General features: G+C 41.5%; 1 protein-coding gene across 5 annotated transcripts in view; it reads right to left on the bottom strand.

Annotated features, from left to right (window-relative positions):
* LOC144121650 (uncharacterized) overlaps positions 1-16,117 on the bottom strand; it is a 127,542-nt gene that overhangs the window by 11,471 nt on the left and 99,954 nt on the right. The window contains exons 3-8 of one of the 5 annotated variants that reach the window (XM_077654976.1): positions 13,298-13,315; positions 10,369-10,383; positions 8,293-8,316; positions 5,386-5,403; positions 2,828-2,842; positions 200-217 (exon numbers count right to left, since the gene is read on the bottom strand). The exons of 3 other annotated variants lie outside the window; for them this stretch is intronic. In XM_077654976.1, the coding sequence (XP_077511102.1) occupies positions 200-217; positions 2,828-2,842; positions 5,386-5,403; positions 8,293-8,316; positions 10,369-10,383; positions 13,298-13,315 (108 nt within the window). The remainder of the gene's footprint in view (positions 1-199; positions 218-2,827; positions 2,843-5,385; positions 5,404-8,292; positions 8,317-10,368; positions 10,384-13,297; positions 13,316-16,117) is intronic. One more of the 5 variants, XM_077654977.1, reaches the window with a different exon arrangement.

The raw sequence follows: 16,117 nt of genomic DNA, 5'->3' as shown, positions 1-16,117 counted from the left end.
GTTATGCTGAGGCTGCGAGAAATTTTTTTTTTTTGCTGAGCCCTGCAGTAGACAATTTAAAAAATGAATAGATGAGCGCAATTTATATCTTAGCGATGCCTTAAATAATTGGTTAACTCATCGTTGCACACCAAATGCTAAAGAGGAAAGAGTTTCTCTCAGAGCAAGCTATAGTGATCTTTTATCAAAGCGCACATACCGTGTGGTTAGAATCCGTCTGCAAAAATATAAAAAGAAGCTTAATGGTGGGATGAGTTTTACAACTATACAAAAACCGCGCCTTCTTCAGACCGGTTAAGAGCACTGCAATAGACTCGATGCGATTTTAGCCTCTAATGCAAAGGCGACCACAATCTTCGAGACACCTAAGTTACGCTTATATCTAAAGTATTGTCGATTTTTTATTTAGGTTTGCTAGGAAGAGTAAAATCGTCTAATTGCATACTGAATCATTTGAAACTTTTGCTCTGCCCACGCTCAATGTCAAAACGCAAAGGTGGGCTCTTCAACGAAAATTGTACAAGTAATAAAAAAAATACACCGCATTTTCTGAACATAAATAAATTAACAGCTATCAAGATTATGACATAGAATTTTTTTTATTCAGTCAAATGAAGACGTACATCTGAATTCGATAGAAGTAGCAAAAAATACGGACAAAAATTGATGCGAATCACGCAAAGGAAAAATACAAGAAGCGTAGCCCGAAGTGAAAGTTTCGGCTTAGAAATTGCCTTTCGAAATGTATAACAAGCATATCTTACCCGCGAGCTTCGTCAAAATTTCTTGTGCGCGCCAGCTCTAAAGGACGTCTGCAAGTCGCACTTCCTTTCGCGTTTATGTTGAGTCCAACTAATTTTATCTTGGTGCCACGCACTGCTTTTTTTCAAAGAGACATTAAACTTATCTCCTTCATCCACTCGAGTCGGTTCTTCGATGGCCTTGGCATGGAAATACGCGTTCATTCGCAGTACAGCCGCTAATCACTTTATAACTCGAACTTGAAAGCGTTTTGAAGCTACAGCTGGCGTCAGAAAATCATGCGTGAAATTCCGCAATCTGTTCGCTAGTATCAACGATTCCGATTTGAATGCAGGCTTTGACGTCGGCACTTGTAGTAAGCAAGCATACGCTGCTTGGCCCGATGGCCAATCACCGAAAGCCCAACGCGCGAATAGTCATAGAAATGAGGGCACATGATTTTGTAGCCGAGTGCAGCTTCAACAAAGCTTCCAGGCTATGGTAGGAGCGGGATACTCGCTTTGCCCTGTAGTTTCAAGGGACCGGAAAGCAAACCCGTAGTGTTACCGTTTTAGAGAGCATGACGTAACCTTTTATGCTTTTCATTAATATTCTTTTCACAATCCTTTTCTTTTCCATATTTCTCATAAATATACGTCTACTAATTTCTGATTAGTTTCATAACTCTTTATCATGTTTCCGCTGTCAGTTTTTTTATTAAAACTGAAGTTTTATTTTCATTTGCAAGAACACTAATAACATCATAAACGCTACTGACGTCTTCTCTTTTGCAGACTTTCGTCTTCAGCGGTGCTTCCATGCTCGCGCAACGTAGAATGAGGGAACGTTATGTTGAAGAGACTGCGTTATTTCTTGTTTCTTCAATGCCTCGGCCTCTGATGTATAATTTGATAGCTTGTGTAACATAAGAATATTGCGTTAAAAGTCAGATACGTTATACTAGCATTTACCGATTCAGGGATTTCATCAGCAGTATTGCCGCACCAGGAAATTGAAATGCTTTTCTACGCCGCTGCAACGAATCTGTTGGTTTTTTTTTTCTGGAGAAGTACACGCCCAAGAACTGCGTTACTTGGGTTACTGACAAAAGCGATCTGAGTTGGACGAATCGTACTCTTACAATTCTTTTCACTGGCTGTTGAACTCGTAAGCATATTTTCTACACTAGACAGTGCCTATTTACCCGCCGCAACATTAAGGTTTATGATAACATGAAGTGCACGGAAGGGAATGCCCTGTTTGTCCACACACGGGACAAAACATTTGCAACGGCCAGCACGATCTAACATCCTGCACTAATGAAATGCGAACACTAGAAAAGCGGAATACCTGTTTCACGGATGGAACTCAATAAACAAAGCAGTTAGTTTTCATTGCACAAAGCAAGTAACATGTTACCTTCCTGTTCTTCACGCGCGCCAAGCCTTGTTTCGGTTCCGTCTAAAGTTGAGCGTGATAAAAAGAGATATTTATTCGATTGGCAAGTACTGATAGTGGTGCCGCGTTCCACCAATGCAAGCAGCACTATATCGCTAACACGGTTCTCAGCGAAGCTGCAAGGTTTTCTTCCTTGCGCAGTAGGGAAGTTTTTTTACAACATAATAGAGTTTATTCTCCAGTTGTTCGTACTCATAAATCATCTTGTTAGCCTGAGCATATAGCGCTTATTAGTCGGCCTGGCAATTGGCGGGTACATCATAACTTACACAAAGGTACAAGGCATAAGTTGCCTTTCGCAGGATGAAAAGTAGTGTAAAGTACGGCTTCTTAGCACTGTTAGGAATTGTTTCTGTGACTGGCTGATTTAAATTGTGTCAAGACATTTTTGTAACGACTATGAGACGCCAGCAATCTCAGCTATCATATTTGCGAGGAGCTCGCAAGTGTAAGTAACTGAGACCAGAACACCACTGTTTTTGTTGAAACTAGTATTCGCCGAACCAGCGCCAGACCTCGCACATTAGCTTTTAGAACACATAAATCGACTTATCCAATCATAAGAGAAGAAATTTGCCCAATGGTATGACGCAGCTATACAGAGTTATAAAGCGGAAAGCTTCCTTACGTTTACTGGCGCACGCTGAAATGAACCAAAACAAAAAGTGAACGCGTAATTAAACATAAAGTAACTCTAAGTGCTTCAGGACGGTAAAACACTGCCGGCCACTGCCGGCAAAGTTGTTTGAGACGTCCTTGCTATTACTGAAAGAGCACGAGACCCAACCTGGATTTTATCCACAAACATTTGTCATTTTAATAAAACTAATATAAATGAGCGCAGTTAATTTTTTTGCTAAGTTTCTTGCGCTAAAGGCATGGAACACACTGTAGGCAGAATGACTCATCAGCAGAGCTTTTCGCTCTACTCGGCAAGGAATCGCTTTAGAACCCATGGCATAATGAGCAATTCAAGTGAAGGGATGCACTAATCAGGAAGTCTTGCCTTGAATGAAATAAATATGCTTAGGCTTGGGTCATTTCTTAGTGAATAAGAAAAAGAAACTTCAGAATTGTGCATTCAAATATCATCTACTCAGGTTGGTTCCTACAATATGCAAAATTTCTATTTGCATTGAAGGTTTTGGTAATAGATTATTCTAGAATAATAATCAAAATGGAGTATTCTACTGACCATATTCATGGAATACTATAAAGAAAACTGGAAGGAATTTCAATCAAGCCAACTTCAATAATAAAGTAAACAGCCACATTCGCAACCACAAACCTACAACACAACCTATTTTTCATAATATGAAGCACGCCTTTCCTAACCGAGTTTCTTACTATTGGCGAATTGCTAAAAAAAGCATTTTACATTTAAATGTATCGTTCAGCCTTGCATCAATTCTGAATTCAAATGAAGAAAACCCTCCAATACGTAGTCTCATAGGGTTTCTTCAGTCTTGCATGAAAAAGCTAATTTTGTTTAGTTGTTCTCGAAGCCCCATTGCACTAAAAAATTTGCCCTGATCTTAAGTAATAACCACCACCGTCCTCTGCAAAATAAGATTAGACGTAACCTATAGGAGCATGGTCGCTAATAGAGTGAGGACAACCTTAATCTTCAATCAACCAAATGATCAGGCACGCTTTCGTAATTGATACTCGACATGCGCTATATTCAAATTATTAATCAAGTTATAGAGAAATGTGCAGAATATGCCTAACCCCTAGATATAGCCTTCATTCAATACCAGAAAATATTTGACTGAGTGGAAACCTCGGCAGACATGCAGGCATTGCGGAATCAGGGTGTAGAAGAGTCATGTGAAAGAACTAGAAGATATATGCAACCACTGCGCCGCTACCAAATTCCTCCAAAAAGCCAGCAATTAAATTCCAATAATAAATGGCGTCAGAGGGGGGGACATACGACCTCGAAGATGCTATTGCTATTCACCGCCTCTTTACAGGAGGTGTTCTGAGGCCTGGATTGGGAGCAGTTGGGGTTTAGAGTTAATCCACAATACCTGAGTATTTTGCGATTCACTGATGACAACGCTGTGCTTAGGCACGCAGGAGATTAACAGCAAAACATGATCAATTGGTTAGGCATAGCAGAACGGTGTATCTAAAAATTAACATGCAGAAAATCAAACTAACGTTCAATAGTCTAGAAAGAGAACAGCAGTTCACAATTGGTAGCGAGGGGCTGGAATTGGAAAAGAAATACGTCTATTAGGGCAGCTAGTGACCGCTAATCCGGATCATGAGAGGGAACTAACTAGAGGAATATCAATGGGGTGGAGCGCATATGGCAGGCTCTCTCAAATCGTCAATGACACTTTACCAATATCCCTAAATAGAAAAGTATGTAACAGCTCTATCTTACCGGTACTCACATATGGAGGCACAGACGTGGCGGCTAACAAAAGGGTTCAGCTCAAGTTAAGAACAATGCAGCGAGATATGGAAAGAAAAATGGTAGCTCTAACGTTAAGGGACCGGAAGCGGGCAGAGTGGGTGAAGGAACAAACGCGGGTTAATGACATCCTAGTCGAAATCAAGAGGAAGAAATGGGCTGGGCAGGGCATGTAATGCGAAGGCAAGATAACCACTGGATTTCAGAACTAACTAAGTGGATTCCAAGAGAAGGCAAGCGCAGCAGGAGGCGGCAGAATGTTAGGTGGGCGGATAGGATTAAAAAGTAAGTGGGGATACGGTGGCCGCACCTTGCAAAGGACAGGGTTAATTGGAGAGACATGAAAGAGGGCATTGCTCTGTAGTGGGCGTAGTCATGCTGACGATTATGATGATGATAGGACTAAGTGTACAAGTCCTGCGGAATATTCAGAAGATGCCTCGGAACAGGCTTATGGCCACAATTGTACTTTCCTGCCATTATTTACTCATCTTAAATAATTAACGGTTAAAAACTGTTTGAGGTTTTCGGAATCAAAGCGCGAACTTAAATATTTGGCTTCTATAACTTAGCCAAACTGCAAGTGAAAGTTATATGCAAGCGCAATGCTAAAATATGTAGCCAGTGATGCACGTCCATATTTGATGTTAAGTTTTACTGACAACTCGTTAAACGTAACGAACGCACGGCAAGCAAACAAAGACCTCATCTATGCCCATCAAACATATGTGCCCAAAGATCAAATACACAAAATCACTTACTACTTTGCGGTGGTGCTGTTAAGAAAGGTTAGAAAAAAGCGTAAAAATGAGCAATAAATGTATATGTGTGTCACGTGCTAGTTCGCGAATGTTTCTGGGATGCAGTTGACTGCATTCGGCAACTTTCACGCTAACTTTGAGCGCTTGTGAACGCTAATATGAAAGTATTAATTTGTTCTGCTTATCCGAAATCACATTTTAAACAAACATTTGAGCGTTAACAACTGTGTACATTCAGTGGACGTAGCGGAGTGCACTTGTTCAAAGAACTTGGGGTCTTGAGCCCGGGAAATCAACATTAAACAAACCATCTCGCGTATGCATTCACCCAAAGAGTCCATCCAATGTATCTATTTTCATCACAACAAATATACATACGAGCATGAGTATAACCAGAACACATTGGCGAACTTAGTATTTATTCTGCAGAATAGTGAATCTAAAAAACCTTAGTTCAATCACAGCACTGCTAACTTACACCCTCGCCCTCCTAATCTATGTTTTAAACACATCCCAAACGATTGATCAATTTAAGGCTTGGGCTTCACCTCTCTGCTATGCCCTCGTACTTTCAGTACCAAATGGTCTTTTCCCGCGTAATTTGTACTTCCAGTAGTAGGGAGCAACCGTGCTGTTCACACGATGCAAATCTTAACTGCGCAAGCCACCTGGTTGATGCCGCCGCAGATAACTTACGGAAGTTTCGCGCTGTTATTCTTTATACACCATCGGCGCGGATTTTCGCTCCTTGAGCATGAAACGAACTGTTTTTCGCAAATGAGAAATCAGGTACACTATATTTTGCGGTGACGTCTTTTTCTCTACTTTGCTAATACTAAACAAATATCTTGACTTAAATAAGCTAGAACTTCGCACTGAAATATGAACGAATCTGGAAGATTAATATTCTTACACACGTTCTGCCAAATCGCTATGCATGCGCTGGTGCAGTTTCCTACACTATTTCTTGTCGACAGATATCGAACGAAACATTCGCAAGACAAATGTGCCACACTGACTGTGCCTTGCAGGACTTTTATCACCATTGCTAAATATTAAAGTAGACTTTGAAAGAGACTGCACGCACGACTAAAAAAATGCCCTAAGTGCATTTCTTACAACCCTGTATCCCAACTAACACAAGCCATGCACATTTTCCTCCCTGTCCCTTATAACCTCAATTACTCCGTCAATATATGAAATGCTGATAGCACAAAACACGGCTTTCGTCTGAATTGCCCTTTGAATTTAGAGTGTTAGCATACTAAAATGCACACTTTCTAAAATACGCTTAAAAAAACAGTGCAGACTTGATATCCGATTCAAGTGCGACTCGGTTAGACACTGGGAAGTTTCTTTTTCCCCTTGCCTCGAAGGGAGAGCGTCAGCATTTTAGAAAATCTGGAGCACAACTGCGCTGCCAGTGCTAAGTTTAACGTCATGGGGAATCTGCATGTGAGCGTTCCATTTGGGGGACCTAAACCGACAGTAAGTGAGAGCAATCGCCGACGCGCTCTTTTAAGAAACAAAAAGCTTTTAATGTAACATGAGAAAGCACTTTTCTTGGATTGTCACCGGCTTAGGAGAGAAAAAAATGTATTTTTTCCCCTAGCAATTTTATGCAGCTGGATACAAATCCGGTCGTAAAGTCAACAGCTCAGCCAATCTTTGCTCTCCTCTGGACTTTTCCTTTCGTCCTTCTTTCATGGATCGAGGAGTGAGAGATACAAGCTCCGTTCGCACTTTTTAGAACTAGAGTTCTTACTTGTCACTAAGAAAAGCCAGAGCAGAGCACATGCTGTTTTAGGTGGGGAAGAATAAAAAAAAATTGAATTAGCAAGCAACACCGCAAACAAAACTAGTTTCCAAATCATGGCCGTTTCCTACGGCCTAGTGCGTTTAAACTCTAATAAGGATGCAAAACACTGCAGATTTCATGTGGCGACTTATAGTACAGTCATGGACAGAAGTTTTCGGGATGCAGGTTCGCGGAAAAAAAAAATTGATTTCCGCGTTTTTCTGCTAGCCATTCAGAGGGTATTCTTCTACCAGATGGAACACGCATGCCTTCTTACGCTTCTATGCTTTTCATTGACCTGTTGTGCCTAACCGCTCCGCAGTAAATTTTTTTCCCGCGAGTCTTCATCCCGCAAACGTTTGTCCATGACGGTACGTCTGGGGCGCACCGCGCTTACTAGTTTGCTCTAACGAGACGAAAAATTTGGTTTTGCAACGTGCTTACCAGCCATAGAGACGCTGCTGTAACCGTGGGGAACGCTCGTACAAATAGTAGTCGCTTATTATAAGACAGTGCAGCTCTTCAGGAGCGAAGGTCCTTTAATATTCAATGCGTACGGATAAAAGTGACAGCCCTCTATCGCGTTTATGTCTGTCATGGCAAGAAATGCACATGCGCTGAGCGGAACAGACTTATTCCGTGTTACTGCTTGCAGATATGCGGTTTAAAAGTTCATGTGGAGTTCCACGCTTGTCGTGGGCAGACCTGAACTGAAATGACCTCAGAAATACTTTTAGTGGTATATAAAGTTGTTTTATTCACGTTGTACATGTCCGCTTATGTCAACACAGCAGTGGACAACAAAACATAGTGCAGAAAAGTAATAGAAATAATTTGAAGTGACGAAACTCAGTCGCCTACAAGGACTGTATGTACGGACGGCTTACTCCATGCATCAGTATCAATCTAACACTAGTTGGTCGCGTTGCAGAGCTAGGATAACCTAGCCTCCTAGCAGGAGGCACCCCGTAACCGTTTTTCTCCAACTTTACGTCAATATCATACACAGACAGGAGGGCATTCTCATTGTATAAGACGAAATGCTGAAGCGCGTAACGTTCTTCAAGGTAAACGTAGGCTACATTAGAATTGCACACAGTATAACGAACCTTTTTTCGCTGTTCGGGTGACTTCTGAAAAAAAAGAAAGACAGTGCCCAAGGTGCGTAAGTGGATGTGCGCAATTTTCGGTCTAAAATTCTAATGGCATCATTTCACAGGAGGCGAGAAGCTCTAGTACGTTTTGGAGCACGAGAATGTCTCGAACAGTAAAGATCGCGAAATCATATGCTAAATTTCCCTTTAAGTCACTTCATAAGGTAAAACAACCGTCGTAAGATCAATTTGTAGTGAAAAAATGTCAGGAGCTGGTTATGTTTGTGAACAGTGCCACAAGTTTTGTTTGTGAGCTGTCTTAAGCCTTTCCTGCGGGTATCTTAGCTTTTCCTTTTTCTTGCAAATATTCTAGAAAATGCTTTAATTTGATTATTGTGTTTTGTTATGTAGACATTCTAATGCTTTCATACAGTTTTTCGGCACGAGACTCTGTCTTTATTATTTAGAGGATAATCTTGTTAAAGCGAAGTCAAGGACTTAAGCGTTAGCGTTAGTCACTTTTAGATAAAGGTTGAAATTTCTATTAAGCGTGCGACCATTCACGCGGATATTTTTACTTCGCACCCCAATATCTAAAGAGGCTAAAAAATTGCAACCCCGCCAGATTAAAAGCATGAATACGCAACATTTAAATTGTTTTTCAAGTTTTAAGGAAATGACAGCAGTCGAAAGGACCGGCTTCTGCGGTGTCACTAGTTGTAAGCAACCGTTTACGACTCGCCAAGACACATTTAAGGTAGCGACAATAGAACCAGGAACGGCCTAGAGAAAAGTTCTGCACTTATTACATATTGCTTACCGGTAGGGGCACCTCAAATTCTGATGGCGATTCCGGAAATTCTTTTTGTGGTCACCTATTAATTGGGTTTTATTAATGGCGGTTCAGGTACACTCCTTCGCTACAAGATTGGCTCTTTCACCAACTCACTCCTGTTTTAAACCTTCTTCCAAGGCTTGCAACCTCACTAAAACTTCTCATTCTTGGCATAAACATTACTGTCAACGTTTAAGGTGCACAGACATGTGGGGTAAGCCACATTCCGGCTTTGTCCCAGCAGATAATATGAAAATCAACCAACCGGAACATCGCTGCTAGATGCGAAGACACTGTGTTTTCATCAACTCCAGCACTGGGACGTAGATTGTCTGTGAGCTTTTTGTGACCATTTTATTTTTTATTACATATTCGCTCGTGGTCGCTTTCAGAAATTTAGTCGTTCCTCGTGGGTATGGTTAATGACCGTGCCATTCGCACCTCAAACCCGTTTTAATACGATAGACAGTATACTGTGTGCATGGGTTGCCTTGACGCTGAGATTGACGTCACGACCCTCTAGGTCAATTAGGAATTGTGTAGCGACGTCTTCAATGCTTCACTGTGTGATCGCTGTGGGGCGTTTGAATTACCCGCACGAGGTGGTCGACACATCAACGCCAACTACTGCGGTTTTTCAGCTGAACGGTAGCCTTAACGCTACGGCTTTAATACAACACCTTCGTAACATAAACTTAAAAAGAGCCATATCAAACGGTAGGATGATCGCGTGACGTTTTTGCATTCCGAAACCGTGGGCTGCACCTGAACTACAGCTGTAAAAACAAAAGCGAGTTACTTGTATTGTCATGAGCCAGATGGGCGTAGAGTAGCTTTCAGCCGTATCCTCAGCTTGACCGGAAGAAAAATTTCTCCGAAGGGCGCGTCTGGTATTTCCGTGTTGGTTAGCGCGGAGCGAACAGACTGGAAGCGTTGGCCCTGTTACTGGCATTGAAGCGCGGGTCTTGTGCACAAAAGTATGCGGCCGTTTTATCTAATTCCTTCTTTTTGATGAAGTACTGAAGCTTTGCTGCACCTCCGCTGTAATTCGCGCTTTATTGCCTTAGGATACATGCATATGTCGCTGCAGATTCAAATATTTATGCAAGACCGTCTCCTGGCTCGGTTAATAGCAAATTCAGAATCATGCCCTTTACGAATATATTTGTACGTTTTTTTTTGCAAAGACATGGCGCAAACTTTACGGTGACATTATCCGGTTTTCAGGATGCAAAATAAACAGGAAATTTGCTTACAGTAGGTGGCATGGGCTGAAATCAACGGAAAAGAAAGGTGAGAAAACATTCACAAACCATGTGGCCACATGTGGTCTCTGAGGGTACAGCGCAGCACATCACTGCACCTGCACCCCGTCGCAGCCCAGAGCCTACCAATAAAACATGACGTGGCACGAATCCTAGCGAGAGACATTTTCTGACTTTTTCGAAACGCCTACATGCATATTCACCCCCTTTGGCAAAACTAACGGGGCCACAGGTTTTGCCTCTCAGCCGTATAACGGAGATTTTGCGGCCCTCCTAAACACCGAGAGGTGTCAGATCGCAAGGAAAAGGGTTTACCTTAAATCGCACAGACTCAGGGCTTAAGGGCTGTCATAAATAATTTGCTAAGCGGCTAAGAAATAGACAATTGTTGCCCGGTTACTTTTGGCAAATACGGTACTTATCCAGTTATTTCATGATGCTGTGGTGCGCCATCGATCAGCATTCTGTTGTTCTCTACTTTGTTGACTTTAGTAGCGCTTGGTTCTAAAATCTTCAAAGAATATGTCTTTTATATGTTTGAAAATATTTAAAAAAATGGAAGCATGCCGCCCGTCAGGTAAACGTGGCAAGCTGCAAATACATGTGCAAAAGATGATGGGGCTGGACCCGCATATCTCGAACGAGAGCACAGAATGTAGCGTAATAAAACACATTATTTTTTCCTATTTGTGTCTCTAGTTATATAAATCCATAGCTTGGGTTGTGTTAGAGCTCTGCAGTGCCTATTGCCGATATTTAGGTCAATTGGAACCAAAAGTAGACACATTTACTGTCGGAGCTAGTCCATTCAATAAACTCTTGGGGGCACAGGCAAGAACTTTTAAGAGATTTTGTCCGGCTTAAAACGCGTATACATTTGCTTCGTTGATTATGTAATCTGATTTTTGTAATAAACCCATAATTCCTGTTCGAAAGTCTGCTGCCTGAACGCTCAATTTTCAAAAATACAAGCTTTGCGTGCTTAGCTTTATCATGTCGCATTATATTTCGAAACCTCCAGCGCTGTCAGCTTTAATCCATCATCTGGTGCATTTTACCGAAGAATGCTGCTGGAATGCTCCAGTAATCACAAAATGCTAAAACCAGTTTCATGACTGAGCCTTCTCGTTTGTATATATTCCAAGCCAGGCTACCTCTTGTATGGCTACGAGCAGACACAGTTGGATACTTATTTCACATTCGTATGAGGCTCTTGCACTGGACGTCTGAACCTTTCAAGGCCTTGCAGATTAGTATCAGCCAGCCGGTAAAGGGTTTTGCGAAAGCATGCAGTGAATGAGGCACATGCAGGTATAATTATTTCATTTATTGAGAATGCCTTGAAAGGAAAAGAAGATTATTGAACAGCAGAGAACATAGAGAAAGTTAAGAAAGAATGGTACCACGTAAAATAAATCAAAAACTGCTTACGTCCGGAAGGTCCTGTTGATGTTGGTTGGAAAAGGACAATAAATGAAGCGTGAGAAACATCTGCGCGCTACTTCATAAACATTGATAAGTTCTAGCTCATTAAATGCTTCAGCGTACGTATTAGACATGAAACCCAGCACAATATTCCGTTACTGAATACCTAGTGTATAAGAGTTATTGGCTGTTTAGCTCTGTAACCTTACATGTAAACCAGTAGTTATTTACATTCAGTGGAGGTGGCTGAGGAAAGTTTTCAAAATTTGCGGTTTCACCGAAAAAATATGAACAGAATTTAGCTAGGGGCTCCTTGCAGCATTTCTCAAAAAAAAATTTGTACTAACTTGGCCAATTTATTTAAAAAAAAAGATTCCAGCATTAATGCTTTTAACTGCATTGAATGATCTTTGTTGTGTAAGGACGAATAAGAATGCGCGCAAATACGCGTGCGTGTCCAGTGAATCGAGAAAAAAATAAAACTTCTCTGCATCATCAGCAAATGGAGCGTTACGAGCACAAAAATTCACGATGTTTTGGTTCTACAGTTCGCTTTTGCAATAATTAATATAATACGCAGAACTCTGGCAATCTGGTACTTGACGCTCTGACCTTTCCTTCGGAAATGTGTTTGAAAAGACGATTTCTTCAAGTGTGGTAGCAATTCATGCACTTCTATGAGCCGAAATGAACATTATTAACATATTGACACTTTAATTGAAATGCGGTATGCCAGGAATCGCTTTTCACAAAGACTTTAAATGTCGTCAATTGTTTCAGACCGTTGTTTGCTTTAGTTCTTCGTAAAATTACAAAAAGCGGTTTACTGGCGCGAAATATACCGCCAAGGTCATATTTTTTGTAAACTGAAGATTAAAAACGAAATTTTAAAATATTGAGACTTTTCCTAATCTTTTCTGTTGTTGTTTTTTGAGCGCTCATGGCTGCTTGTCATTGTGCACTATCGTAATGAGGCAAGGCCTCTGACAAAGAGAATGGCGTTTCTAGATCTGTTAACTGTCCGTAAGTAGCTTTAGAATCCGCAGAAAAAGGAAGTCGATGAGGATAATTATTGTTCATTGACCGAACTGCTTCAGAATTCATTTTACTTAAATGTCTGTGGTATTCCTGAAAGAAAAAAAAAGCAGTTATTATCGTACTGCTTCATGTGAGGAGCACCTTAAGTACCTGGTACTGAAGTGAAAAGTTTGTTCATATTTTGTGAAAATACAGTTCGCTTACTGTGCAGGTTTGTGCCGGTTTGTGTGGATACAGCAACAGAAGTAAACATATACAGCTACCCGCTAATATACTCCGGCTCTGTTGCAGCACCTATGATGAAATTTAGTAGCCTGCAGGAGGGAGGAGAAGGGGGTAAGCAATTACGTGTGTATAAATGTCCTCGCGATCAGTGAATTCATACAAGCAGTAGGCGCGCACTTGCGAACTAAAAAGTTCAAATGCGATCGGGTGGGAGAATAAGATTATTACTTACATCTTCTGTCTTTGCAGCCTGTTGAAAAAAAAAGCGTAAACTAAACAAATGTGTGCATGTCAAGAGCAATAAAATAAGGGTCACGTTTTAAGTGTCGTAAGTAATAAAAGTCCACAAATCAAGAAAATAATCATCAAGCCATGCATTGACACAGTGGCTATGGTGCTCAGATATACGGACCCAAAATACGCCGGTTCGATCCCGGCAGCGGTGGTCGCATTTCGATGGATGCAAAATGCTGCAGGTTCGTACACCGTGAGATATGAGTAAAAGTTAAAGAAGCCCGCTGATCGAGTCAGCGTGATATAGAGTAACATTATGAAGAGTAATTGTCATGGTAACAGTGATCGTCCCTTTAGATTCTTAGCACCACGCCAGCCACGTACAGATACGTCGGTTATGCATTATCTAGGCTAGTTTTAGGCAAGTAACGCCAGGCCGGTAGCGCCCGATTTCGTTCTAGCTGTCAAGAATACCGATTTCATCTTATTTCTTTTTCATCCTATTCGTAGACATTATGCCGCGCGGACATTTCGCATAAGGCGTCGCTGGTGCTTTCTGGTGTACACCTGGTTCGCTGGTGGCGCTGCCGAGGCTTTTGGTCTTGCCATTGAAAGATGTCGGAAAGATGATGTAGAAAAGGCGGTAATCATGAGCTGAGTGAGGAAAGACACCTTTATTTGACATTAGGACTGCTAAGTGCCCGAGGTGTTAAGCGTCTGTGTAAAGCACGCACTTACGCGAGATGATGATGCGTGATGTTCTGTTCGTTCACAGCTGAGATACAGCACTTTGCCCGGCTGCAAAGGGTGTTACATAAAACGATTTCGCGAGGCAATAACTATATTCGGCACAAAGATGGTGTCACGTATAACAGTATGGACAGTACAACCTTTGCTGGCGCTTCTAATTCCTTTGTCTTGTGCGATACTGGAACTTCAATTCTGCAATATGCAAAGTATTCAGTGCGATACCTGTGACTCGTCTAAAAAATTTTTGCACACCGCACACTCGGTGGCGCTGCAGATGAGTGAGGAATGCTGACAGCCGCTGTTGTCCATAAGAGAAAATCGCTGACAATAGTGAGAATAAAACCTTACCGTCGACACTAATAATGATGCTTTTGTTTTATGTTTGAGCCCGGTTGATATAATTTCCGGCCTCGAAATGTGGTCTCTCTTAGAACCAATGTGTGACCAGCCGCGGTGGCTCAATGGTTAGGGAGCTCGGCTACTGATCCGACCGCGGCGGCTGCGTTTTTATGGAGGAAAAACGCTAAGACGCCCGTGTGCTGTGCGATGTCAGTGCACGTTAAAGATCTCCAGGTGGTCTAAATTATTCCGGATCCGGAGCCCTCCACTACGGCACTTCTTTCTTCCTTTCTTCTTTTACTCCCTCCTTTATCCCTTCCCTAACGGCGCGGTTCAGGTGTCCAACGATATATGAGACAGATACTGCGCCATTTCCTTTCCCCCAAAAACCAATTATTATTATTATTAGAAACAGTGCCTAGAAAGCTTTTCGTACAGTCTCGACTAATAAATAACGACAGACCGGCTCTTTAGAGGTACTTTGCAGGCAATCATAAGTGGACAGTTTATCCACTTCAGTCTTGAATTGAGATCCTCTCAGCGAAAATTACTTACAAAATTTCGTTTTCTTTTAAGCAACAGGTCCCAATAGCACATAATAATATTCTACCATTTGTGATGATTTATTATGCTATTACTGTTCAGTCTTGATGCCTCCACGTAATAACTGTACTCTCTTTCAATGATGTCAACTACATATCCTGACTTACTTCTGTAAGAAGTGTTTACGTAAACGAATCAGCTAATTTTAGGCATTTTAAAATTGCTGTTGTGCACGAAAGAAGCAAAAGGAATACACATAGGATCCGGAGCCACACCGGCACTTGCGGGAGCGCTGAGGTGTGCATCGTGAAAACGGTTTCCTGAGTCTACTTCGCATGCCTCGCTCAAAATCTCCAATTGAACCGCTTTCAACTTTCCATCTATTACATATCGGCTTTTTTTTCGCTCTCTGCATATGGCCGCGAAATACAAGAAATGCCACGTGAGATGTCCGCTTGCGCTCCACGATTGCAGCGCTCTCGAACGTTATGCCCAACAAAGAAAAAGCTAATTTAGCCCGGTGTGCCACTGCTTAAAAAGGTGACAGGACTGTGACGCAGGCGCTGGCTATGCGATTACGCGAGCTCAGGCGATGAGGACTATCTGCTGGTCGCTATCATCGAGCGCCGCAAGGGAAGCGTACCGCTGGCTTATATCGCATAGCCAGCTGCTGCGTCGCTGCCCTGTCATCAAGTGGCAGCACACCGGGCTAAATGCGCTGTTCGTTCCTACACGGAACGTTTGAGAGCACTGCTATCGCGACGCGCAGGGAGGCATGTCACGTGGTATTTTTCGTGTTTCACGGGCATCTTCAGTGAGCGAAGAAGCTGATACGTAATAGATAAAAGGTTAAAAAAAATTCATTCGGTCGTTTCGCGGACTGTTGTAAAACTTTCTCAATGGCTTTTTTCGCTTATCTTCGTTTCTGGCGAAGTTGGTTAATTAATGTCGACAAATTATGCAATAAAGCACAGCACAAAAATAGTGTGACTAGCTCCATACAATAACCAGAAGTCGTCTTAGAGTGCCTGGGCGTATTTTTGAACCTTGAATATATATATATATATATATATATATATATATATATATATATATATATATATATATATATATATATATATTATATATATATGTATATATATATATATATATATATATATATATATATATATATATATATATATAT

Source organism: Amblyomma americanum, chromosome 2 (assembly GCF_052857255.1).
Source record: "Amblyomma americanum isolate KBUSLIRL-KWMA chromosome 2, ASM5285725v1, whole genome shotgun sequence".
Classification (NCBI taxonomy): Eukaryota; Metazoa; Arthropoda; class Arachnida; order Ixodida; family Ixodidae; genus Amblyomma; species Amblyomma americanum.
Note: the sequence above shows the minus strand (reverse complement) of the source record. Positions and strands in the feature narration are given on the sequence as shown.